General features: G+C 40.9%; 1 protein-coding gene across 2 annotated transcripts in view; it reads right to left on the bottom strand.

Moving 5' to 3' along the window:
- Positions 1–25,495, bottom strand: part of LOC118109491 (myocyte-specific enhancer factor 2A) — a 44,069-nt gene extending 18,574 nt beyond the window's left edge. The window contains exons 1-3 of one of the 2 annotated variants that reach the window (XM_035156653.2): positions 25,364–25,495; positions 6,534–6,721; positions 2,869–3,072 (exon numbers count right to left, since the gene is read on the bottom strand). In XM_035156653.2, coding sequence (XP_035012544.1) covers positions 2,869–3,072; positions 6,534–6,587 — 258 coding nt within the window. In that variant the 5' untranslated portion in view covers positions 6,588–6,721; positions 25,364–25,495. Of the gene's footprint in view, positions 1–2,868; positions 3,073–6,533; positions 6,722–7,156; positions 7,508–25,363 lie in introns of those variants that run through there. The other variant, XM_035156644.2, reaches the window with a different exon arrangement.
- Between the last annotated feature and the right edge of the window lie 240 nt (positions 25,496–25,735).

Raw genomic sequence — 25,735 nt, 5'->3', positions numbered from 1 at the left:
CCTAAATGTCAAATTGTTCCTTTAAAAACACAAAAAGTGGATGGTTAACTCTAGGCAGGCTTGAAAAGAGGAAAAACGCCTTTTATTATCAATGCAATACGATGTCTCCCTGGTCAGTAAAGCACACTGACAGTTAAAATGGCAGCTAAGCGGCTAAGACAAAATGTATAGTCAGCCAATGCCATTGGAAACATTCATCCGTTGTCTCTACAAATACACCATAAGGATAATTTATCCCCCTTTAAAAATTGAAGAAAGCAATATCTGCAGTCATTATCATTACAGTTTATATTCTACTCACTTGTTGTGTCAGGAAATATAAACAATAATGATACTCTAATAGCTGCAGCATCATTACAGTTTATATTCCCTGACACATAAAATGAGTAGAATTCACATTTCAATTTGACTTTGCACATACCTACTGTATATCAAACAAAGTAAAGAGACATTCGGTGGTAAAATGATGTGAAGACTGCCTGTATAGGCAGAAAGTTGTGAGCTGTTTATGTGAGAGATAATCATCAGCATCACCACGTTTCATCAAACAACAATGAAGCTTCCTTCCAGCCCCCCCCCCGACACAGGACGTCTGTTGCAGCCAGCGGAGGAATATTTTACACATAGTCAAATCCCATGCTTAAATGTCGCAGACTCACCATTATGTAAAAGAGCAACCTCCCGCTTTCCAGTCTTTGTTGTTACTAGTGTATCTATCAGTGTGACATTTGTGGGGAATTAAACAAATAAGGGCTCGAAGTAGGCAAATAACGCCTGGTGGATGGTGTACAGAGCAGACTCAGGTGTCTGTTTGTGGTTTACAGCAGGATAATAGACATGATTATGTTATTTAGAATCACTATGGGCAATGCCAGTCATGCATCTTAACAACCTACCACTAATATCACTACATCTGAGAGGATGAATTCAAATTCTTTTCATCTGTAAGACTGTATTTACTTCAGATCTTTCTGTTAAGTCCGATAATTGTCTAGTTCCTTTCGGGAAACCATGTTAGATTTACTTGGTATGGTTAATCTTTGAATCTGGCAAGATAGAGGACACTGAGTGAGGACAGAGAACAGATGGAAAACATACCTATACTCCCCCTAAAACACTTAAGTTGTTTTTCAGGAAGGGGGAAGGGCCATTTTGAAAATAAGCTCAGTTAATAGGGATATTTTGCTTCTTTATAGTTTATGTGTATGTGTGTGTGTGTGTGTGTGTGTGTGTGTGTGTGTGTGTGTGTGTGTGTGTGTGTGTGTGTGTGTGTGTGTGTGTGTGTGGGATGGGTGGGAGCTTTAACTACAGACTCTCAGCAAGACAAACAGGCATGAGAAGCTTACATAAACAGCCAGAGAATGATTCAAGATGACCATTCATTTTTAATGGCCGCAGCAATGAGTGTGTACTATGATAGACAGGGTAGCGCTGCTCAGGGACCATGATGCAACACTGCTGGCGTCACCACACTGATGACGCTGAAGCACCCCACAGAATGGGTGGATGGCTGGATCTTATCATGACCCTGTATACTAAAGGGTGTTAAACAATTGCAATGGTTAGCAATTTGACAGACATAAACAGCAGCCAATGTTATTTAGAAACCAAGATCAGCCTACAAAGACATGTCTGGGGCCATGGGAAAAAAACACACAATTTCTCTTAATTTTCAAAGGAACCAAGTTAAACTGTTTAAAAAATGTGAATATTTACACCTGGTGGATCTCTGCCCATTTCTGCACAGATAATAGCAGTGAAGTTAGTTTCAGCTGTAGAACACCTGTTCTGCCACCATCAAGTCCAAGTGATTACAGCACTTGGGCTTCATGCGGAGGACCTGGCTGAATCCCTGCTCAGCTATGTTGTTGGCAAAACAAAGAGAAGCAGCCTGGTCTTCTTCCAGAGAGACACTCATGGGTATATTTGACCAACATACTGCCCATCCAGATGTGCAGAACGTAGCCTGTGCCACGTCGTTGCAGTGGATTTGGACAAGATGCTCCTGGATAGTGAGCTTGCCCTCTTGGTCATGTCCAGCTGGAAAAGCTGCACCTCCCAGACAGGAACATAGAGGAGGTTCCTGAATTGACTCTCAATGTCAAGATTATTCATCCTCAGGTGGATGGTGTAATTAAGAAGGTGGACATGGGTAAGAGCCTCCGATACAGTAAATGAGTAAAACAATCCAACTTTAATCTTTCAATTGTGTTGCTTCTTAGTCTACAAATACGTAATTCTTCATATTTATAATCCATATATGACATGTATTATGCAGCATGTAACTTTTTGGCATTAAAAGGTTTTGAGTGACATTCTTTTTTTTTTTACAATTCAAGGAAAATGCAAAATAGCAAAAACCTAATAGATTAAATTAATAAACTAATTAATAATGTTTAATAATAATTGAATGTTTATGACAATACGAAAACGCTGCTGAGAAAAGTTGCAGCGTGAACTTACCCCTTTCAAGTGGAGTCAGGCTGATGGTGGCACTTTTCTGGTTTTAGGAAATGTTTTATTTATAGTGTAGTTTGTGGTTCCGCCCCCACAGAGAAACACTATTCTAAATGGATGCCAACAGTCTGAGAGCTTTCACAACAAATACTGAGGAATTCTAAAACCTGATTAGAATGTAAAGAGTTGGAGTCTAAATCCCAAATAAAGTTTTATTGTCTCAAGAATTCTTTCTCTCCTTATTTGTTGTTCCAGTTCTGTATTTAGGTAACTCTTTCACTTTCACTCAATTACTTCCACTGCTGTTTTTCTTTCTAAAACTCCGTCCATGGAAAAAAGCAGAAAAGGTTTCACACTTACACTGACATAAGGACATGAGTTGGAGACGACTGAGAAATTTCTACCACTCACCTCTACAATGTCAGAGTTGGTTCTGCTCTCGTGTGGTTCGTTGTACTCGGTGTATTTCAGTAGGACTTTGTCCATGTCGGTGCTGGCGTACTGAAACAGCTTGTTGGAGCTGTTGAAGATGATGAGGGCGATTTCACAGTCACACAGAACGCTCAGCTCATAGGCCTTCTTCATCAGACCAAACTTCCTCTTCATGAAAGTCACCTAGAGAGACACACCAAGGATCAGTCTGGTTATCTTCAAATATCCACAGACAAAATTGCATTTTAGTTTTTATATTTTAAAAGCATAATCTGTTGATTTTCTATGCCTTTAAACATTTCCTGACCCAAGACCCATTATTTGCATCAATTTGCCATCATGGTGGAAATCAGAGATCACTAATACTAAATTGACAAAGGGTTTCTAAAAGAAATCTGACCCAACAAAAAAATAATTTACACGTGTGGGCGTGCTGCATCCAATCCCAGCTCGGACTGGGCGAGTGGCTGGTGACAGAGTGGATATGTCGCCAGTGTATCACAGGACCAACACACAGAGACAAACAACCAAGAGTGCTAACCACTGCTCCACCGTGCCACCTGTTCTAAGGAATGTGTGGTTGTCAAAATTTAGTCACAGTAATAGTAATTATAACACACATTTGCAGTTGGCATTAGGTTTAATTTCAGCCATTTAGCAACTGCTCTCTCTCTAGAACTGAATATGAGTCCATGAGCACAGTGGCAACGTGTAATACTACATCATCATAGTCTTGAGAGATAAGAGATTCTGGAGATTCAGAATGTGCCTGTGTCACACTGAAAGAGGAGGATAAGGGGGAGGCGCTCGTGCAAGATTTGGAACTGAAATCCCAGAAGCTGATGGAAATAACCTGGAAATTATGAAACCTCCCTTAATGATAACTATCAAGGTATTCCTTGAAAAACCATAGTATTGTCAGTAAACATATAAAACAAACAAACAAAAAACATTCAAAATGTGTAGCGTTGTATTGGGTTGTGACATCTAAATGATGCAATCATTCTTGAAACCTTTATGATCCCCTTAACTATGACATGCAACTAGTATAAAGCTAGAATGCACTGTTTGGACTGGAGACATTTACAGCTCATAATCAAACCCATCGCACATCGATCATGCTTTCATTCCTTTTTCTTGGTGTGTAGCCTCCTCCCTGCAGTGAACTGTGTTCATGTAGGTTTGTCTTCTGAGATCCTGACTCATATCACATCTAGAAGCTTCCTCTGACTCTCAAATGTTGGTGAGGAGGGTCGGAGTCTTGTTCAGTATGTAACAACAAAAAATATTAAAACCAAAAGTGATTACAACTGCTCTGAAAACAGTCGACGCTGACAAAACCTGACACATGGAAGCAGGGCACAGTAATTTGCATCCTCAGAGGAAGTATAATCCACAGTTTGTCGGAAAGCAGTTTTTCCAGTTTCACTTTCTCCCCAAAGGTTTGAGTTGGTGTTCTGCCAAATGTTGCAGTTCACTGAGGGGAAGTATAAATTATCCTATAAACATAACTTGAAAGAGGGGTGAGAAAAAACAGAAACCTCCTAATCACAGCAGCAGACTCAAACAAGCATGTGTGCATTTCACATGGACCGGGAGAAAACACCCAGTCTCCTATATTTTCTCTGCTACGTCCTCCTGAAATGAACAAACAAACTCCTCTATGACTGGCACCAGGAAGATCCCCACATTTGTTTACCTCTGTGCAAGAAGGAACATGAAGTGCTTCCATTGATGTGGACCTCACTGGACGTCAGGTAACTGTCATGAGAGTTAAGTGCGGAATATGTAGGTTAAATGTGGGGAACCCAGTAACTTAAAGCCACTCTTTATCTCCTGTCCTACTTGGAGACTTTTACCAAGGGAGCTGAAGAGAGTACCATCATGCATGATAGCACTGTGGCTTTATACTGTATATGCTTTACCACACAGAGCCGAAGAGGGAACGATATATACGATTTTCTTAATCGGTCTAATATAAGGTCATTTGTCTCCAATACAGTTTCAATTGTTTTTGTAATGTCTGGAGAGCAAAGTGTCCCGAGCCAAGATGTTGAATCTCCTGTAACATCCCATGTTCTGGTGGGGAAGTAGATGGTCGACAGAGTTCATGTTCAACCAGGCTGAACATTTACACTTATGCTAGAAACTTGGGAGAGTGAAAATAAAAATCCAAATATTAATATAGTTCAATTGTGAATTTAAATGTTCCCTTATGGAACCACATGTAAATTCACCAGATTTTTACCTGGATCTGGATCTCATGAATATCGGTCCCCTGAGCATGGCTGATTTTTTTCGTCAATAAACATGTATCACTCTCTGAGACATCAATGTTTTAAAACACCCTATCTCACAATGATAAAAAAGTGAAAGAAAAAATGCTGGATCCACCCCATGATCTGGATCCTCATCAAATTTTAATGGGCTCTCTCTTGGGTAATGCCCCACCCCTCCACAAGATTTCATGGAAATCGGTTCAGTCATTTTTACAACCCTGCTAACAAACAAACGCAGATCAAAACATAACCTCCTTGGTGTATGTTAATGATAGTGCTCACTGAAAAAACATTGCATCAGTAACTAGATGAGATGATAGTGTTGAAATGAACAGTTCTCTCTATAACTCTGTTTATTGGCAGGAAAGTTTGTTTTTTTCAGTTTTTTTCTGAAACAAAGTTGAGCATGACTTGAAAATACATTTCTATGAAAAGAGAAAAGAGATAATCACCTTGTTCCTCTTTCTGTACATGTGTGTGCTGAAAGCTGATGAATCGACTACTACAGCACCATATACACTGCATAGTGACTCGTGTGATGGTTTGAGGAAAAACAGCTAAAACACTTGATGCACTTGACAGATAAAAAACAAGAACAGACCAACTTCCCAAAATAGTGTGCGAGAACCTAAATTTACAGCAGGCTCCAGTGATAGTGCACAGCTAAAGCAGTGTCTATCTAAAAAGGGTCTGACCAAGACAGCCAAACATCAAATATAAACATCATCCCAGATATTTATTTTCCAGCCACATCCCTATTTCCAGAGCCTGCGCCTTCCCTCCAGACAGGCTGGTATTTGTTGTGCTGTTGGAGGTGATATATATAGAGGAGACAGACAGAGAGGGATTCCAGTGGGCAGCAGTGTGGTGGAGCAAGGAGACTGTGAGGAGAGAAGGCCACTGTGTGTCCCTAACGCTGACCCACCCTGCTAATGACAGGGTGCCGCTCGGACCAAGCTAACCCCAAATTACTGCCCTCGCCACCAGCTGTGACCACTGCTCTCTGAAAAGTAAAGCAGCTCACACGAGTTCTTTAGATTGAAACTACAGGGGGTACGCACATGGTTCCTTGAGGGATACCTTTCACAAAGTGTTCCTTAAAACTATTAATACTTGCACATCTGTACAATATTTTGTGTTCCAGTTCGAAACTACAATATGCACTTTAAATCTGCTTGTCAGATATCATAAAAATATATATATATAACGACTGAAACATTCTGCAGCAAGGTGTTGTTTTTCATGTTTGTATGATGCATGTTGTGATACAGAAGCCTGACGAGATGTTTAACAGAGTAGTGTCAGGAGAAAGGAACTTAAATGATCATAATATAGAAGACAGAATAATAAGAAAGGGACACTGACCTGTCGGTTCCTCTCATCCACGATCCGTGTGATCTGGATCTTCCTCCTCCCCATTTTCCAAACACCTCCCGGTAAAAGCTGAAGCAGAATATCAGTAAGCTCCAGGTAGTGAAGGGTTCAACAGACACTCGTCAACATATAGTCTCTCTGTCAGCTCTGTCACTCCAGGAACAGCTTGGCATGGCTTGCTGAAAAAGAGAAAGGCAGAGACAGAGTCAATATAATCCCAGTGTCATTGAGTCTTCACAGCACCAACAATGACACAAGCAAGTATATTCAGCCAAAGCTTTTCAATAGTGCATCTTCACAAGAGCATCACTTAACAAGGGCTCATAGATTCCTTGCATCTGCATTGCCAAACGCAGGTTGTTTACAAGACTGAAGATAATACCAAGAAAATCAATTCAGCAAAAAAAAAAAACATTCATCTTCTCATATTTTCAAATGGCTGAGCACCAGTGTTACAGATAATCTGCCAAACCTGGTTGCAGCTGATGTGGTAAATTGCCATGCACTTCAGTCTATCTCACTGCTATTTCCACAGTCCTTGGAGGGAGTGTCACCAGGGTATAAAGCACCCCAAGGTAAACTGATCACCCAGCAACAAGGACATGATAACTCACCAGATTCCCAACCACAATCGAACAAACCCAGTCTTCTCTGGAATCCAAAAATTCAGTCATCAATCTAGTGCATCTCCTTGAAGGTGCACCTTGTCTATCTTGCTCCACAGCAATACTCTTTCATGTGCACCAGCATGTTTGATCCTGAAGTCTTGAGAGTGAACTCGCCTCCTCTCTCCAGCTTTCTCCTCTTGCAGGGGAGCCCACCTGCCTCGCTGTGTCCCTCCTCAGCCTCAGTGTCTCTCAGCCCTGCCTTACCCCAGAGCTCCTTAGCTCTTGCCTAATCTCATCTGATCTGGGAGGAGGCAGAGAGTGGGGCGAAGCCAGGCTTTATCCTAACCCTCCCTAGATTACTGCAGCATGTGGAGCCCAGAGCTGAGCCACCAAAACCCTCACTGCACACCCAGTTCACTGGGTTGGGAGATGGGACAAATTCATTTGTCATGCACCATGCAGAAGAAACCTATCGGTGACTTTTTGCTGATTAAAATACCACTACATTTGATGGAAGATAATGCACCTAATTGCTCCATACAGCAGATAAATGAAGAATAAATAAAATCAAATGGAAAATGTTTTTCGAAATGCCTTTAAAGCCTAGTTGCTATTTCCCGAAGACTTCCTCATCCCACTCTGGTCATGTGCCATTAAAGTGATTGTTTCTGTGGTTTCCATTGGAAAAACACTACTATCTCATATTTCATGTTTTTATTTTATCATCCTTGAACGTTTTAAAGCTGAGCTGTACGTAATGGCGATTGCTTTGCAAGATGCCGCACGCATTGTCTAAACCTTCCAGTTCACCACCAGCTCAGATCCAAGCTGACCCTGCCAAGTCAGTTCTGCGTTTGCACTGTAACAAAGACTCCTTGCATATTTGGGATTTAAAGGTCACAAGGATTTATCGGTATTCCAATCTGGATGATTTGATGGCAAGACATATATTTTGAAAAGGGAACAACAATCATTTCCACCTCCTCTTCTGAGTTGTCATTTCCAGGAGAAAATACTTTTCTTTCACTATGTGCTCTTACAGGAAGGCTGCGTTCGATTTATTGATTAATGCTGCGTCTGAATCAGTTGAAAGGTTGAAGACACTAAAAGTCACTCGTCAGTTCTCTGGTCTAGTTAGGAGAGCCTGGAAAAGCAGGAGATAACATCTTTAACATCTGTAACATACAGCTGTGTAATAGTTCAAATATTGTGTTATAATAATAATGCATTGATCTGCTAAAAGACATGTGGTGTTGTATAATTCATGAAGTAATTTAAGTGAAATACTCTGATATAAATATTAACTTGTGTGTCACAAAGAACCCAGATTTTTCTTTTTCTACATTAAAATAGTTTCAAATGATTTACAAAAACATCCAGTCATTAATGAATTTAAAAATAGTTCCTAAAATCAAATAAAATTATCAACTTCATCAACCCTATTCTACTGTATTTTACAGATTTCTTTCACTGAATACATTTGTGAGGAAGCGTTGCTGCGTAGATCATGTTTCCAAGCAATGTTCTGCGTGTGTGCTATAGAGAGGTGATCAGGGTGAACTCTGGGATCGCACAGGGACACCAGAGACAGGGGTTCATATAGTTTCAGTCCTGAGTGTGATGAGGTCAGTTTTTGGCAACACAAACCCTCTGGTGATGGTAAGTGAAACCCAAAGACCCCAATTTGTTTCCTGGGCTTTGCTGTGAGGCTCTAAAACAAACCCATTAAAAGCCTTTTTATTATTAGTTTCTACAGTCAGATATGGCATGGCAACAGAGTTAAATATGTTGTCAGTGAACATTTTGTGGCTTTGCAGATTTGTCCATCAGCAACATAATTCTTAAAGGTTCAGTGTGGAGAATTTAGTGACATCTAGTGGTGACGTTGCAAGTTGCGGCTGAATACCCCTCACCTCATCCTCCCCTTCCAAACATGAAAGTAACCCTGTGGTAACCTTCAGTTGTCATAAAAACTCAAAAGGTATGTAGTTTGTCCAGTTTGGGCTCCTATAAAATACAATTTGTACAATTTTGAGTAGTAAAAACATCAAGTAGAAACATCACTAGGATTATTTTATATAAAATTTCTGCCAATAGATCCCTTTCACCTATATCTTACACACTGAGCCTTTAATGTCAATTAAAAGAAAGCAATTAAAATGTTATAGGTGTTAACAAATTTTTATATGATCATTTTTAGGGAGACAGGCTTCTTTAATTGTTGATCACTGTAAGATTCACTAATTATGGCCTCTGCCTGCATTAATATTGTAAAGTTAGTCAGAAATAGAACATACAACACAAATAACATACGTTTTAACCATGTGTTTATAGGTAACCCTCTGCATGTGTGTCAAATGTGTCTGTGACTAAAAAAGTGTGAACAGCAACACTGGCGCCTGTTTTACATCCTCAGACAAGTTGTCCTGATCAGTGCAGATGTAATATGTTACTATGGCAGAAACTCTATCTGGCTGGCGTGAAAATCAATACAGCACAGAGCGCCGAGCCAACAGGCTGCTGCACCCGGCACTCACACAGACAAGGTTGAGCCATTTATTACCATTTCATTACACCACCAAAAAAAAATTACGCTTAATCTGATACAAACAGTAGCAGCATTTAAAAACATGATATGGTAATTTAAGGTATGCATGACAGTTGCTTCTGTCCTTTGCTGAATGAATTATGTGTTTACAGAATCCTCTTGATTCTCTTTATATATTTGAATACTTCGGGCAATGCTCCAGTGTCTTTACATTATTCATAAAATATGCATATATAGCACTTTGGAATTAACTTTTGACTATAAATATTCACACTGGACTGGAAAACAACAGAATCACAAGCTGTATGATTCCGCAAAGATTTTCTATCCAGTAAGTGATTAAGTGTTGGTATCATGCCATACAGAATAAAACATTTTAATGATTATTATTGATTTTCTGAATATTTGGTATTTTCACGCTTGATTTCCTTGTTTATTTAATTATTTCCAAAGGCTGAAAAAATATGAAACATTAAAGAAACAGATCTGCAGTTTTCTAATCTCTACTCACTCTGACCTTCTCACCGCATCTCTTTAACTTGAAAATACACCCTGCCTCTGGATGTATCCTTAACAAGGAGTGCTAAGCCCCCGAGCGAACCTCACAGCCAAATGCACTCCTCTTTATCTCACCCATGAAATCCAATTCCTGTGGATCATTGGAAGCGTGACCATTCTTTGTGAGGGTATGAAACACACTTTTCCGAGGTTGGATAGCACAAGGTTTTATATGTGTTGTTCCTATACAATAGCACAATGTTACTGATTGTTGTTAAATGGAGCCGAGGGAGTCTTCCTCAGACATTTTCTACACATAAAGTGTACTGAATGGACATGACTGCATGATGAGCAGGAAAAAATTTGTTTTTGCTCTGCCTGCTGAAAAAATATTTCTGATTCCTACTACGGACGAGCTGTAAATATGCTTGTATTTGACTATTTTACACTATTTATTTTAAGGTATCAGTTGCGTACATGAAAAAATGTATTCTTATATTTACACTCATGGTTAAATATGAAGCTGGAGCCAGTAGATGGTTAGATTAGCACAAAGCCTGGAAACAAAGTAACATCAATCCTGGTTTTGTCTGAAAGCATCAAAACCCCACTTGACATCAATGTGAGGCTGCTTGACGATGAGCAGAAACTCAAGGATCTTTGATATGATCATTATACAACCCTCATTGATTGTCATCTGAGGAAGGCACTACTCTACGAATGCTCTGTGGCAACAGAACATGACCTATGACTGTGCTCTTCAGAAAGTGTGACTTGTAGAATGTGTGACTTTGAGTCATAGCAGGGTGTTGAAATGCATGAAGTTCATCATTCTAGGAGTGGATGAAAGTTAAAACATCTGTCTTCTCCTCAACTAAAAACATTCCTGTCGTTCAAAAACACCCACAGTTATCAACCAATGTAGTTCTCAGAATCTCAGCTCTGTCACTAACAGTAAGGAAAGAGTGGGGACAGCAGGACTGGACACTGCAGCTAAAACACAGACTAACACTCCTCCACTTCCTGTTAGCTCAGACAGCTACTGTACATCCTGTTCCGTGACCTGTCTGACAGTCAAAGAGGGAGCATGAGTGGAAAACATAACCCTCCCACCACACACACACACACACACACACACACACACACACACACACACACACACACACACACACACACACACACACACACACACACACACACACACACACACACACACACACACACACACACACAACCATTAACATTCTCTCTTTCTGCTGAGCATTCATTTTCTTACTGTATCCAAACTAATTAACACTGACCACAAAAGCACAATAAGCATTGGTTCTTACACCTCATCATTAAGCAGCCAGGAGAGAAGAAGTCAGAGGATCAGACATAATGTTTGACTGACACAACAAACCAGTTAAGTTGGTTGGTTGGTTGGTTGGTTGGTTGTGGTTGTTGAGTTGGTTGGTTGTGGATGTTTGGTTGGGGTTGTTTGGTTGGTTGGTTCTGGTTGCTTGGTTGCTTGGTTGGTTGGTTGGTTGGTTGGTTGGTTGGTTGGTTGTGGATGTTTGGTTGTGGTTGTTTGGTTGGTTGATTGGGGTTGTTTGGTTGGTTGGTTTGTTGTGGTGGTTTGGTTGGTTGGTTGTGGATGTTTAGTTGGGGTTGTTTGGTTGGTTGGTTGGGGTTGTTTGGTTGTGGTTGGTTGTGGTTGGTTGTTTGGTTGTGGTTGGTTGGTTGGTTGGTTGGTTGGTTGGTTGGTTGTGGTTGTTGAGTTGGTTGGTTGTGGATGTTTGGTTGGGGTTGTTTGGTTGGTTGGTTGGTTCTGGTTGCTTGGGTGGTTGGTTGGTTGTGGATGTTTGGTTGGGGTTGTTTGGTTGGTTGATTGGGGTTCTTTGGTTGGTTGGTTGGTTGTGATGGTTTGGTTGGTTGGTTGTGGATGTTTAGTTGTGGTTGTTTGGTTGGTTGGTTGTGGTTGGTTGTGGTTGGTTGTTTGGTTGTGGTTGGTTGGTTGTTGGTTGGTTGGTTGGTTGGTTGGTTGGTTGGTTGGTTGGTTGGTTGTGGTTGTTGAGTTGGTTGGTTGTGGATGTTTGGTTGGGGTTGTTTGGTTGGTTGGTTCTGGTTGCTTGGTTGGTTGGTTGGTTGGTTGGTTGTGGATGTTTGGTTGTGGTTGTTTGGTTTGTTGGTTGTGGTTGGTTGTTTGGTTGGTTGGTTGTGGTTGGTTGGTTGGTTGGTTGGTTGGTTGGTTGGTTGGTTGGTTGGTTAGTTGTAGTGATTCGTCAATTACAGTTATACCCACGGACACGCGGTTAATCAGAGGTTCTGTGTGTGCAGGGAGCATGTCTGAGGGATTTTGGCATTGTGGAGACAGGATGCACCTGGCGCATCTGAAAACGGGGGGACATAGAGATGTATTAGGTGTGTTAGCGGCAGGATAACCAGAAATTATTTTATTCTTTTATCTTTCCCTTTAAGTAGGTTTATCCTTTGAAATTTAATATTTATTTGGAATGGGGGAGAGATAGTTTACATATTTACCTTGTTGTGACAGCTCACCTCTCTCCCTCCCCTCTCTCTCTCTGAGACTCGAGCAGTCAGCCCTCACCAAAATTACACTACACTATTGCACGGTGCGCACTCTCCTTAAAGGAGATAAACGAAGGATAAGGGAAATTTAAAACAATGTCTGGTTGGTTAAGTCGATCCCCACCACTAACACACCCAGTACATCTCAATCTCTCCTTGTTTCCAGATGCTCCATGCCCATCCTGTCACCACGATACCAAAATCCCTCAGACACGCTACGCGTCATGGTGCACGGAAATGGGTCCATATGTTTTTCTAGTCTAATTGCAAATGTCTCCACCACAGTGTCCTCAGAGTCAGTGCAGACAGTGTGTGTCAAACTAAAGCCCATTGTAGAGGCTACATCATGTGATTAAGTGAAAGGTTTTATCTCTCAACCATGAGGATTCTTCAGTTCAGCTCTACAGGTCTGGTTAGTAAGGAACCGATCATAACTTGTGGCCCCGAGGTATTTATCTCGTTCCCACGGGTTATTGTGTCGTGGTCACCTAATATATTTTTTCCCCAAATGTCACCAGAAGGGCCCCATAATTATGCACAATTGGTTGGTTGGTTGTTTGTTTGGTTGATCAGTCTGACAGTTGGTCAGTTGGTTGATGTTGATTGGTTGTTGTTGGTGGTTTGGTTGGTTAGTCGATTAGTTGGTTGGTTGGTTGTAGAACTCAATCTGTCCACAGTCACCTACATTTTGAAGATTTGGCTTCAATTAAATTGAAACTTCTGAAGCTTTTCAAACAATAGTTTAGCAATAGCTAGCCAAATAGCCAGTCTGGTTTTGTCCATTTTAAAAACAAAATTTTGGCTCATATGTTGCCTTTGTTCCCTTTGTAAAGAGCCAGGCATGCTGCTCTCAACTTCAAGTTTGTTGTAAGCTAAGCTATTAAGCTGCTGGTTACCGTCATATTTGCTGTACATGACACAGACTGGTATCAAGCTTTTGATTGAATTAGCAAAAAGGAAAATAAGTGATTTTTCTAACATTGGCGAAATATTCATTTAAACCAAACCAACCAAGTAGCAACAGAGATGACAGAGATAATGCGAACACTTAAGCAACTCAGAACCAGTTTGTCCTCACCTTTCATGAGATAAAGAGCAAACTGCTGGAGCAACTTTATTAGTTCAAACAAGAGTCTTAGAAGTTTTATATATAGGAATAAAGACACTGTGACTGAAGCTTCCTATGGACTTTAATTGCTCCTAATTAGCTTTTCAAGACTTATACACATGCTGAGGGTTTTTCAACTTTAACTAATTGTCAGTGTTACTTTTAACCTTGTAAACACTGGAGCAATCATTCTATTAATAATAATGGTTTGTAAACTCTTTCATGCATTTCATCTATAATGCCAGGGCCCCCCTAATACTGGTCTGTTGACCCCAATAAACCCCAAGAACTGGTTAACAAAGGAGGTGAAGCTAGCAGTCCTGATAACAGTTTTATTGTGAGCTCTAATTAACAACTTCCCTTTTAACATTTCCACATATAAAGAATAAACAAAATTAAGAGTTGGTGAAGGTTAATCATGCTGGGTCTTAACAGCACCAGGTTGTTTTTAGTGAAAAACAGCTCAGAGTAATTGGCAACCCTTTCATCCCCCCTCCTCATTAAAGACCAGGGGTTCATCGCTAATTGCACTGACCCCACTGCGACCTCTGCTCCAGTCACTCCAACAGAGAATCAATGAGGCTTCAAGCTGATGGGACCCAGCATGCACCACTACATAACCACAATATTCTGCTACTGGAGGAATAAAGAAACCACTGTCTCTGACATGTGCAAGAGTGAACATCCTTTTGGTTCAGTAGATCACGGAGCTGATCTCGGTTATCAGTGTGGAAACAGCCATGGTGAGATTCACCGCCATTTGCTGGAAGATTAAAGTGTTTCTCTTTCATGGTTGTTTGCAATAGTGTTAAGGACTGATGACACAGATTATGTTCTTTTTTCATATCTTTACCTTCCCAGTAGCTTTCTCATCTCCTTGCTCTCCTCTCCTTGCCGTTTTGCTCAATCTCATCCTTCTTCCTCTGGCAGCTTATTTGCATTGTAGCCATCAGCAGGGAGAGATTGCTCCCAGCATAACGAGGCGGACTGATAGAAGATTCCTCCTCCCTCTGGCAAGCCTGGCCATTCTTTGAAGTTCTCATAAATGGAGTTTTTATAAGACGTTCTTGGGGGAACTTATTCATGGTAAACAGGCAGGATATGTGGTGGACCTGCTCCCTGAGGGAGCTGGAGGGAGCTCAGGCTTGTTTACTGGCTGAAGTGTTTAACACTTCCCTGTTTACTGTACGACCCTCCCCACATGCCCGGTTGTGAAAATTAGTTTTCTTTGATGTAACGAGAGCGAATGACAATTTATGTAAAAACATAATGGAGTTGCAGCAACTTTAAAGCAAGAGCGATGAAATTAGCATTTTCTCATGCTAATGACGCTCTGGCACAATGAGCAACCTTTGAATGAGCAGAAGTTACAACAGCACGTCACAAACCTCAGAAACAGCTGCAAATTAGTTTCCTTGTAAATCAACACAATGACGAAACAGTTCCTGATTTCGAGCTTTTCTGCGGCTGATTGAGACAGAAACATGTTGTTAACAGCAAGGAAACCAATTGCTGCTGTTGTCTGCTGCCAGGCACAGCAGGAGCATGGACTGTGATTAATTCACCCACTGTCAGACAGACTAGCCCCTGGTATCATGCAGCATGAGTATCGACACTGGCCTCTGCTGCTGTGCAGGTCACTGAGCTAATGAGTTTTTGACTGAAATGTAATAATTGAAGTCATGTCCCTCCACCAGCAGCCCGGCCATTTAATGTCAGGCTGAGGGCCAGGCAGATTAGATGGCTTTGAACTGTCATCTGCCACACCACCCTCAGTTAGCAAACTGAGATCCTGTGTTACTGTGTTAAATATGAGTCAGTATAAGAGAGAAATCAGTGTTAAAAACAAACCATGTGAGAGTGTGTTCATACATTTATGTAGACCACAATAATAAACCTGTTCTTACAGAGAACATGATTTTATGTCTGTAAATGTCACACACAACAAGCCTGTAGCTTCATTCATCAACACCCTACTCTCCAGCATGCTGCAATGTTACTCACAATCTCCCAGCCTAGTAAAAAACTCCAAGACAGCATGTCTGTTCATTTAATTACTGGCCCGCTGTGATGTCATTTCATTATTGTGTTGCTTTTATGACAGCGGGATAAGATTTTCCTGTCTCAACACAGAGACACTGATGTCATGCCTGCAACACAGATTGAAAAACAAGCTGCGCTGTAAAATATGCGTCACACTCTGTTCTTTTCATAAAGACAATATTCGGGGTTTAACTGAACTTTCAATACTGACACAATACTTTTGTTTTGTTTTCCTGCGAAGCTGAAGCAGTGGGTTGCAGTGGTCATGGACTGAGGTGAAATGACAATGTCTCGGTTATATGTCTTGTTTCCAGACTGTAGTCATGCAGCGCGCAGCCCCAGCTCTGTGGGTAAATAAAAGAAATTCCAACTGCAGCTGCTCCCAAACCACTTCATGTCCAGGACCCTCAAATGCACTCACATGTGAACACTGTTTCAAGCCTATTTAGCATCTAGCCACCAGTGTTCAGTCGTTATTCCTGACCAAGTCACGAACGTCTACATTACCAACCCTCCACCCATTTCTTCACAGATAGAAATACATGTGACAACTCTTCTTTGTAACAATAACATTATTATTATTATCATTAAAGTTAAACTTAATCCAAGCTTCAAGGCTTTAAACTAAAAAGATAAAAGATCCATTTCTGGTGCCCCTGGTTCTGGAAGTAAAAGTCCCATTCATATCTCCCATAGACAATATTGTGACTCACAGTTGGATCACTTTTACAGCTTGTATGGGCATGAAACTCAGAAACCAGTCAGATAAATATGTCTCTCTATAGTTGGTAAAGACCAGACCAGGGTGAAGCCTGCCTGCTTTTGAAAACTGGTCATTTAGACAGCGTGTTGTGTGCTGGACGTGTTGTGTGCTGGACTATTTGAAACTCTGAGGCCAAGACAGTTCAGACTCTGTGCCAAGAAGCAGTGTTAGGACAGTATTGTCAACCACCCTATGCTGTTTGCTGTTTCCTGTAGCTCTTTGTCACTGGAGATGTTTAAGTGACAAGGCAGCAGACATTGACAATACACAATATATGAAGTAGATCTGCACAACCAATCTTTTCTACACTCCTGCTCTGAGCTCGTTGCAGATGAGTTTGCAGAGCCACATAACTCCACTGAGCAGTCTCTCTCTCGCCGCAGCCCAATCTTTTGATCCACTAAATGATATTATAATGAATTCCTTAACATTTTTGTTTGTTCCTGCTCTCATTGAAATTCTGTGCTTTCAGCAAAGTAATATCTTCCTTTTAATGTTGTGAAGAGATGGTAAGTAGATCTGAAACCTCTATCCTGAGGGTCCTCCAGGCAATCTGCTACCCCCACCCCTGACTCCCCCTTACACACACATATACACACTTTCCAACACTACCATCTCCCTCTGTGAGATTACTGAGTAAACAGTCGACTCCTTTTCAAGTGAGTGTATGTACAGGACAAGTAGAGTTCAGTTGGAGCTATTATACAAGCCCTTCTATATGCATTCATCCCGTATCGTCGGTGGGGTATATATATATATATATATATACTGGATACTGCAGTAATGAAGCCTTGTAAGTGGCACTTCAGACAAGAGGACCATGAAGTATGTGTCGCACTAAAGGTATAGAAATTCACATATATGTCTATATAATATATACAAATGTGTTTATATAGGGCAAAATGAAATGAATTTGTTGTGTTTGACACTGAAGACAGCCATATATCCTAGTCAATAGAGGTAAGAAGTGAGAGTTTCCAATGCACAAACCATGGCCCACTCCTCTAAGGTCAGGCATGAGGACTGAAATGAAAGCTGATCCATCACACACACATCGAACTGACAGGGTGCTGCAGCTGGAGTATTTACTTTGTTCCATGTCTTTCTTTGTGAAGAAGGGAACCTTTTTAACAACCGCTGTTCAAGGCTAAACCAGTTTCAGTATCACTTAAAGGATCAGTAATGTCATAAAGATGTCATTGTCAGAGTTTGTAAAATGCAGCAAATGATGACAAAGCTTTTTTTTTTTTATTAAAACATAACTTTGTCGAAATGTTTGTGTGGTATCAGACTTGGTTAATATTATCTAGCAGCTGGTAGCTCGTCCATCCTGGCTCCAGACTCTTCTGGGGGAGGAAAGATGGAGCTAATGTCAACTGTGTGCAGTTATTTCTCTTTCATTGATTTGCTGGCATGAGGGAAGATATTACAGCTGAGATCGCCCGAACAGTCTCTGAGCCACCTGGGATTAGAGTGTATATTTGCTGAAAGACGAGTGAGATCACACTGGTGCTTCTGCTGAGCACTTCACATCAGACTGAACAGCCAGGCTAGTGTGCAAACAAGATATCATGTACATATCATGTTATGAAAGATAAAACTTGAGGTATGTGAAGCTGTACAAAAATCATCCTATTGTCAAAGCAAAAGGCAGCGACAATACAGAATGTAACCTCCTTATTTTCTTTCTTTTATTTTATACTGTCATTGAAGTATGTCAGTTCTACCATTTAGCTGTTATATCTCAGGACTTGTGGTAGATGGGAGGGAGACATTTTCATAACTAGAATGGCACAAGGCTTCACAGTCTCCTTAAAATGAATCAAGCTGCACCAAATTTTCACACACTCATAGATTTCAGTTCTCTAAACTTGATTATTTATTTTTTTCCATCAAGACCCATGAATTTGTCAGTAGGAAAACATCAGCAAATGCCCTATCCCAAAATGTTAGAGAAAGCAATAGCAATTCCCTGGATCCACACCAAAATGTAATGACTTCGTCCCTGACCCGTACTACATCCCCCAAGCCAAGTTTCATGGAAATCTGGTCAGTTGTGTTTGTGTAATCTTGCTTACGAACAAACAAACAAACAAACAGACAAACAGACAGGAGTGAAAACATAACCTCCTTGGTGGAGGTAATGAATTATAAGCTCACAGTCAGTCAGCCACTCAGTCAAACATAATCCAGATCCAATATGACCGACTTGCTTAGTGTGGAGCGAGTGTCTCCATGTACAGTCGGCATTAATGAAGTGTTGGCACCATTTAGGACCGTGTCAGGAGGCTGAGCAGACCCAAACCACTCTCTGGTCTGGACTCTGTCTCTACAAATCAACACTGAGTTTAATTAAACAGAGCCACGCTGCCATTGACCCAATATTGGCGTTTAAGTTGGCAGGGTGGAGGGAAACCCATTTACTGGGAGAAACAAAGGCAGTTTTATGTGAATGCAGGAGAGCAGTAAGGCTAATATTTGGAAATTGTTTTATTTGATTCTTGTATTTATTGAGTGTAATTTCTGGGCATTTTTAGATGTAAACGTGCGGGTGTGTGGCCCAGTGGCTGGACAGCAGGCAGCCAGAGGTTTGGCTGGTTTGGACGGACAAGCTATGGCCTGATTACTGCAGGGGAGGAGTGGAGTGGAGAGGAGTGGAGAGAGGAGAGGAGAGGAGAGGAGAGGAGAGGAGAGGAGAGGAGAGGAGAGGAGTTCCAATCTTAGTTCCATATAAATGTATATTCTTTAATTCACCCCTCAAAACTGTCCCCGAGTAATTTGAATCAAGAAAGCCAGTGATGAATTATGGGCCCCGAGTATTTTAGAGAATATTCAGTGAAATGCTAGGTGAGTGGAAGTCGAATCGGCAACTGAAGAAGACATACGGTTTCTGCTGGGATTGGGAAAGGATGTTTTTTACTCTGGAGATTTAAGGAGAGCAGTAATCACCTCTTCAGTGCACTTCTCACACGGAGAACTGACTGCTCCTCTCAACACATGAGTCATCACACATCACCACGACAAGTGTTTGTATGAAGTCCATCTGTAACTAATGATGTGATGAAATCATCAGAGTACATTTCTCTAAAACAGATATAAAGTGAGTCCTACGTAATTACAAAGAGGAGCCATATTCCACGTGTGTCATAAAAACTTTACATGAAGTGCAGCAGACAGAACTAAAATGAGTCTGTGCTGCTCCATAATCACATCAGTCTGGATGTTGGCATCAGCACAGGCTGGTAACAAGCCACAGCAGCAGGAAGAGTCAGCTAAACCTCTCGTCTTCTCTGCTCTTTGTGACACAGCATGTGATTGGTTTAGCCAGGCATCGCCACAGCTAATAAAGGTGGATGAGAAACGCATTAGTCCACACAGTGGCAGCCTGCGTCGGCCTGGGCCCTCTACAGCAGGCCGTGTAATTGACTAGAAAAAAACGAAGTCAGTCCTTCAGTCACAGAGGACAAATAGGCTCCCAATAAAACATACACACACACAGTGCAGCCTCTATGTCTTCAGCGTGTGGTGCAAAAAGAGAAGCCTGTGCTTCACAAGTGTTGCTATTTCTGTTTACCACATATTCTATCATTAGGGACACTAGGAGGGAGGGGAAATACCACGGGGGAACACGTGGGCTCCGCACAGCCACACAAACCAACCTATAGATGACAGGGTGGGCAAGTAGTTAAAGACTCGTCCTCAACGTGTCCCCTTCAGATAAATGGCACATACCCTTATGTGATGTCACTACATCCAAGTTGCAGTCTCTATCCCGAGGGCAGCGTTACCAAAGCCGAACTTTCCTTTATTGTCCAGGTTCAGTTGTTGTCTAGTTTCCGAGGTCAGTTGAAATATCTTTTCCCTTTTATTCTACATGATGTCTGAGTTAAAACAAATCTTTTTAGTTTATATGTGTGATATAAATAAAACTAAACCTCTGTCACCATGACATCAAGTGTGATTATTCGCACCTATCACTTGAGTAGTTTGCTAATCTCAACCCTATCAATAACCACAAGGCCATAAAACAAAGACTAACACACTCACCAACACTGAAAAACATGGAGCCATATTTCTCCAGCTCGAAGACCAAGTGCATTTGATTAAATGGAAAATGATCTTGGGAATGTTTCCAGCTACATTACATTAGGACAGAGTGAAGTTTTAAATTCTCATGAAACAAAATCAGACATCTGGCCAACCATTGCAGAGGACGATGACCAGTTTTGGGAAAATGTCCTGTCTCGTTTTGGCAGATGGACTGAAATGTCTATTAATGCACATTTGAAATATCTTCTACTTTGTTATGCACATGCTGAAGGTTTAGATTATACTGTATGCAGCATAGTATTTTCCTGCTTATTTTAACCCCAGGGATGGATCCTTTTGTGTCTGTGAGTATGCTGACCTATCTATTAATGGAACTTTTGTTCCTTTATATGTATAAACAATAAAGATACATCTTAATCAGATTTACAGTAATCTGAACATTGTGTGTGTATGTGTATGTGTGTGTGTGTGTGTGTGTATACCCACAACGCACAGGGTTGTGCACTGAACTGCTCTCACTGTAATACATAGTGTGTGATGTACCTTAGAGATTTTATAGCACCTCCCACAAAAAGTCCTAATGTGATCAAGTGTGTGTGACTCGGCCACATTTCAAGTGCAATGCATTTTCAAACTTCATAACACAAGAGTTTATGGGTTTTACTCTTGAATGATAACGAAGTTATCCAGATAATTTGATGAGCCTGCACCATAAAGCAGGACCCTGAATGAATATTTGCACAGGGAGCATAAAATGAGCCATTTAAATGTCTTTAGCTTAAATATTTTATGAAGCCTATTCTCCAGCAACATTATTTCATTTGGGGCTGTTTGAGGGCAGCAGAAAGAAGCTGTAAACACAACAAATCATCACCCTTCAAGTTCATGTGATGGATGTGTCGACAGTTGCCCATTGATACATAGAGCAACGACTTTGATTTGAAGTTGTGTTTCTGTTTAAGTCCCCACCAACTCCAAGTTTGAGTGTAAGCCAGCAGCTAGCTAGTAGATAACTTTGACTGTCTGTGGTTTGGTGGTGGACATAGAATGTTTACAAACATAAGTGCTTTCAAAGCCAAAGCATCTAGAACGCCACCTTGTGGATGGCTGCACAGCAGTATAGGTCATAAATCCCACCTCCTCCATGTTAGTGGATGGACATGGACCAAACTTAAAAAGTCAAAGTACACGTCAAATAATTTTTTCACATAGATGGTTTCTGTGATTTTAGGTAGATTTGATGTTCACTTTTTCCCCCCATGAAGTTTGGTTTTAATTAATTAATGAATTAATTCAACTCTTAAGTTATTTGATGCTATAAAAACAGGGTGAAACATCATGATTGAGCTGAGACTGATGCACCATTGGTCGAGCGCATGTATCAGCGGGACCTGGTGGCCCAATTTACTACTGCACAGACTGGTTCAAAATGCGCAAGATGGCAGTGTTCGTATTTGGGATATTCTGGCTTCATTGCTGGATAGTGTGAGGAAGTGAAGACAAATCTGGCATCTTTATATCCAGTCCATGATAATGGATAGTTGCTTACGGTAGCTGAGATCTACATTGATTAGAGTGGAAAGATTGAACCAGTCAGTAACGTTCAGATCAGAAAACAAAAACAATGAGCTGAAGGACAATAAAATGCTTGAAGTGCAGAGTCAGGAGATTATTCTTTGTGGGATCATTGTTTCATGGTAATCCACTGTTAATATAACAAAACAGACACAAAGCAACACTAGCAGCTAAGTGAGGCTACTACAGCAATGCTCTGAGCAACATGCTGATGTCAGAATGTTAACATGCTTACACTGACAATAATAAACTCCCCATCACAGCCTGACGGTTACCGGTAACCAAACCAAATCATTTGACTGTCACATACAGAAAGTGTGTCATTAACATCATTAATGAACTAAACACAATTCAAAAGAAACACCATCACATTACACTAAACTGTTATGAAATGTGCTGCACTTCACATCAAACAATATCAGTATATCTAAGATTGGTAAGAAAACCCTGAGTGAAGATGGTGTAGTTCTTCCGTCCCATATGCTCCCTGTGGTCTGAGGAGTCTGAGCAGTCTGACAGGGTGACAGTGTAACCATGACCTGATTACCTGTCCCCTGAAGCCTATAATCACTAAAGCCAGCAGACAGCCACTGTCGCTGCACTGACAGGGAGGATAATTGAAGGTGACGCTACATGCTGCTAGCTCGGCTAATGAAATATGAAAACAAAGAGCAGGGACAATGCAGCAGGGCATCAGAGATGCCTAAACTACAGAGAGCAGGACAGTCTCTGTCTATTCAGCCAGCACTTTTCATTTTACCTGCCTGCACACATTCAAAAATGTTGGTCTCTGGATGACAATGATGCGTGGTTTAGACTTACAAGCCTGTATAATATCTCATTTAGTAACTGCTCTTTTCCTAAGACATTACCATCAAGTCTCAGGTTTTACTATTACATATGTTCATCAAAGACAAACACTTCTGATTCACTGCAGAGTGCCCCTCCTGTCGCCACAGTTTCAGAGACTATTAGAAAAAGCATTTAAAACCTGTTATCAATGATGTCTTCCATAACAATAGGAGGTGATTTATGTAAAACTTGGATTTAGGGATGACTGGGTGACTGTGACAGACGTTTATACAACAGCAAAGTAACTCTAACTAAAAATTGTTACCGTTAGAAAAGCACATTGTTCTAGGAAGAAAACTGTATTAAATAAATAAAACAATGCCTTCCAAAACATCGATTTTTTGAGAATCCCCCAGTCACTGCCAGATTAAATCAGACTCTGGTCACACTGACTTTGAATACGGCTCTGACAGAGGGAGATCCTCAGTGGGAGCCTATACCCCTGGGCATGATGTCCTGGAGGACAACATGCAGAAAACGATGTGTCTGGAGGGACAGGGTGTATTAAAACCTCTGCTCACACACACATCAGTTAAGTTAACACTCCCATGCCTATCACTTATATTAGTGAATTGTTTAGATGAGGCGTCTGCTTTATGGACCAACAATTGTAAAGCAAAGCAAACACATACAATCTAAAAAATTATTTTGGCAAATTGCAGGATTTACACACAGACTTAGAAAACATCCTTAGTTACTGTGAATGTGTTCAAAATACATATATATTTTTCCCCAGTCAGACATGTTTCATCATTGTTCACCATTTTAAAAAGTTAGACCAATAAATAGGCCTGGCCAACATCAGGTAGTTGATCATATCGTCTAAAAAACTGATTCATATCACACAAACACTGTCTGTTATGTAGTTAAATTAAACATATTATGAGCAGATACAGTTACTTGTTATCATATGTTTTCTAAACTAATAATGATCAAAATAGTTTTGTAACACATAAATAGTAATAGTGATTATTATGTCTTTTGAACGTATTGAAAAACCATTAAAACGTCCCTGCAAGACTCAACTGCTCAGCGCCCCCTGCTGCAAATGTTGCACTAATGTTTAGATTTCTGTTTGCAATTCACGTTTTGTCTCTACTTTGTGTTTGTCTCTCAGCGTCTAGCATTACTCACTGTTAAGCATGACACTCCATAGAAGTGGATACAGAGAAAATACAGAGAACAGACTTTAGTATTAGTTGCTCTTTCATTCTGCTTCAGATAGTGGTTTCTCACTCAGTTAGGTCCTGGAGGAGACACTGGTTGGCACATTAAAGAACAACATATTTCAAATCCACATATGTGCAGCACCACTGTATCTGTTTTATTACTTTTAAAGACTGCTGTTATCCTAATGCATTTCAGGTTTTTCCCTCCAACAGAGTCAGTGTAAAAGTACTATAACAGTCCTGTCAGGGTATCCAGTGGGACTGTGCTATATATTAGCTTTTGGGAGACAACTTCAACTGCAACATCACTGGTAAACCATCAACATCACTGGTAAACCATCAACATCACGGGTATATCAGCAACATTACTGGTATATCTGCAACATTACTGGTAAACCATCAACATCACTGGTATATCAGCAACATTACTGGTACACCAGCAACATCACTGGTATAGCAGCAACATTACTGGTAAACCAGCAACATCACTGGTAAACCAACAACATCACTGGTAAACCATCAACATCACTGGTATATCAGCAACATTACTGGTAAACCATCAACATCACTGGTATATCTGCAACATTACTGGTAAACCAGCAACATCACTGGTATATCAGCAACATCACTGGTATAGCAGCAACATTACCGGTAAACCAGCAACATTACTGGTAAACCAGCAACATCACTGGTAAACCAGCAACATCACTGGTATATCAGCAACATTACCGGTAAACCAGCAACATCACTGGTAAACCAGCAACATCACTGGAATATCAGCAACATCACTGGTAAACCAGCAACATTACTGGTATCCATCTGAGAAACTATCAGTGACAACACACTTTGTTTTTCAAACAGCAGGGTCCATTAGAAACTAGTGGATGTACAGTGTGAGAGAGTTTATCAAAGTTTTATAAAGCTCCCTCCATCAAAGCACTACTGCATGTCACATGTACAGTACACACACTGTGTACACACGCACTCACGCACTCACTCACTCACACACACACTCACGCGTGTTTACTCCACTTACCGCTCCGCCTCCTCCCGCTTCTGATAATACGGTTATTTGTTTGTTCTTCTAAAGAGACAGTCAATCAATACGAGTCTCAGACACACTGAGCCTCGTCCGCTGCGTTTGAGAAACTGACAAAGTCCCAGCAGCAGCACTGAGTTAGCTCCTCCCACCAGAGAGAGAGAGGAGAGAGAGAGAGAGAGAGAGAGAGAGAGAGAGAGAGAGAGAGAGAGAGAGAGAGAGAGAGAGCTTGTATGTGTGTGTGGTTTTGTTTCTACGGCACGGTGGGGACAGGAACAAGTACTAACCCATGTTGACAGTGTTTCTGTGGGGACAATACAAGATGAGGTCCCCACAGGTACAGGCTTTTGTTGTGTTAAGACTTGGTTT

The sequence above is a fragment of the Hippoglossus stenolepis genome, chromosome 1 (assembly GCF_022539355.2).
Source record: "Hippoglossus stenolepis isolate QCI-W04-F060 chromosome 1, HSTE1.2, whole genome shotgun sequence".
NCBI lineage: Eukaryota > Metazoa > Chordata > Actinopteri > Pleuronectiformes > Pleuronectidae > Hippoglossus > Hippoglossus stenolepis.
The sequence above is the reverse complement of the archived record's forward strand: the minus strand, read 5'-3'. Positions and strand labels throughout refer to the sequence as shown.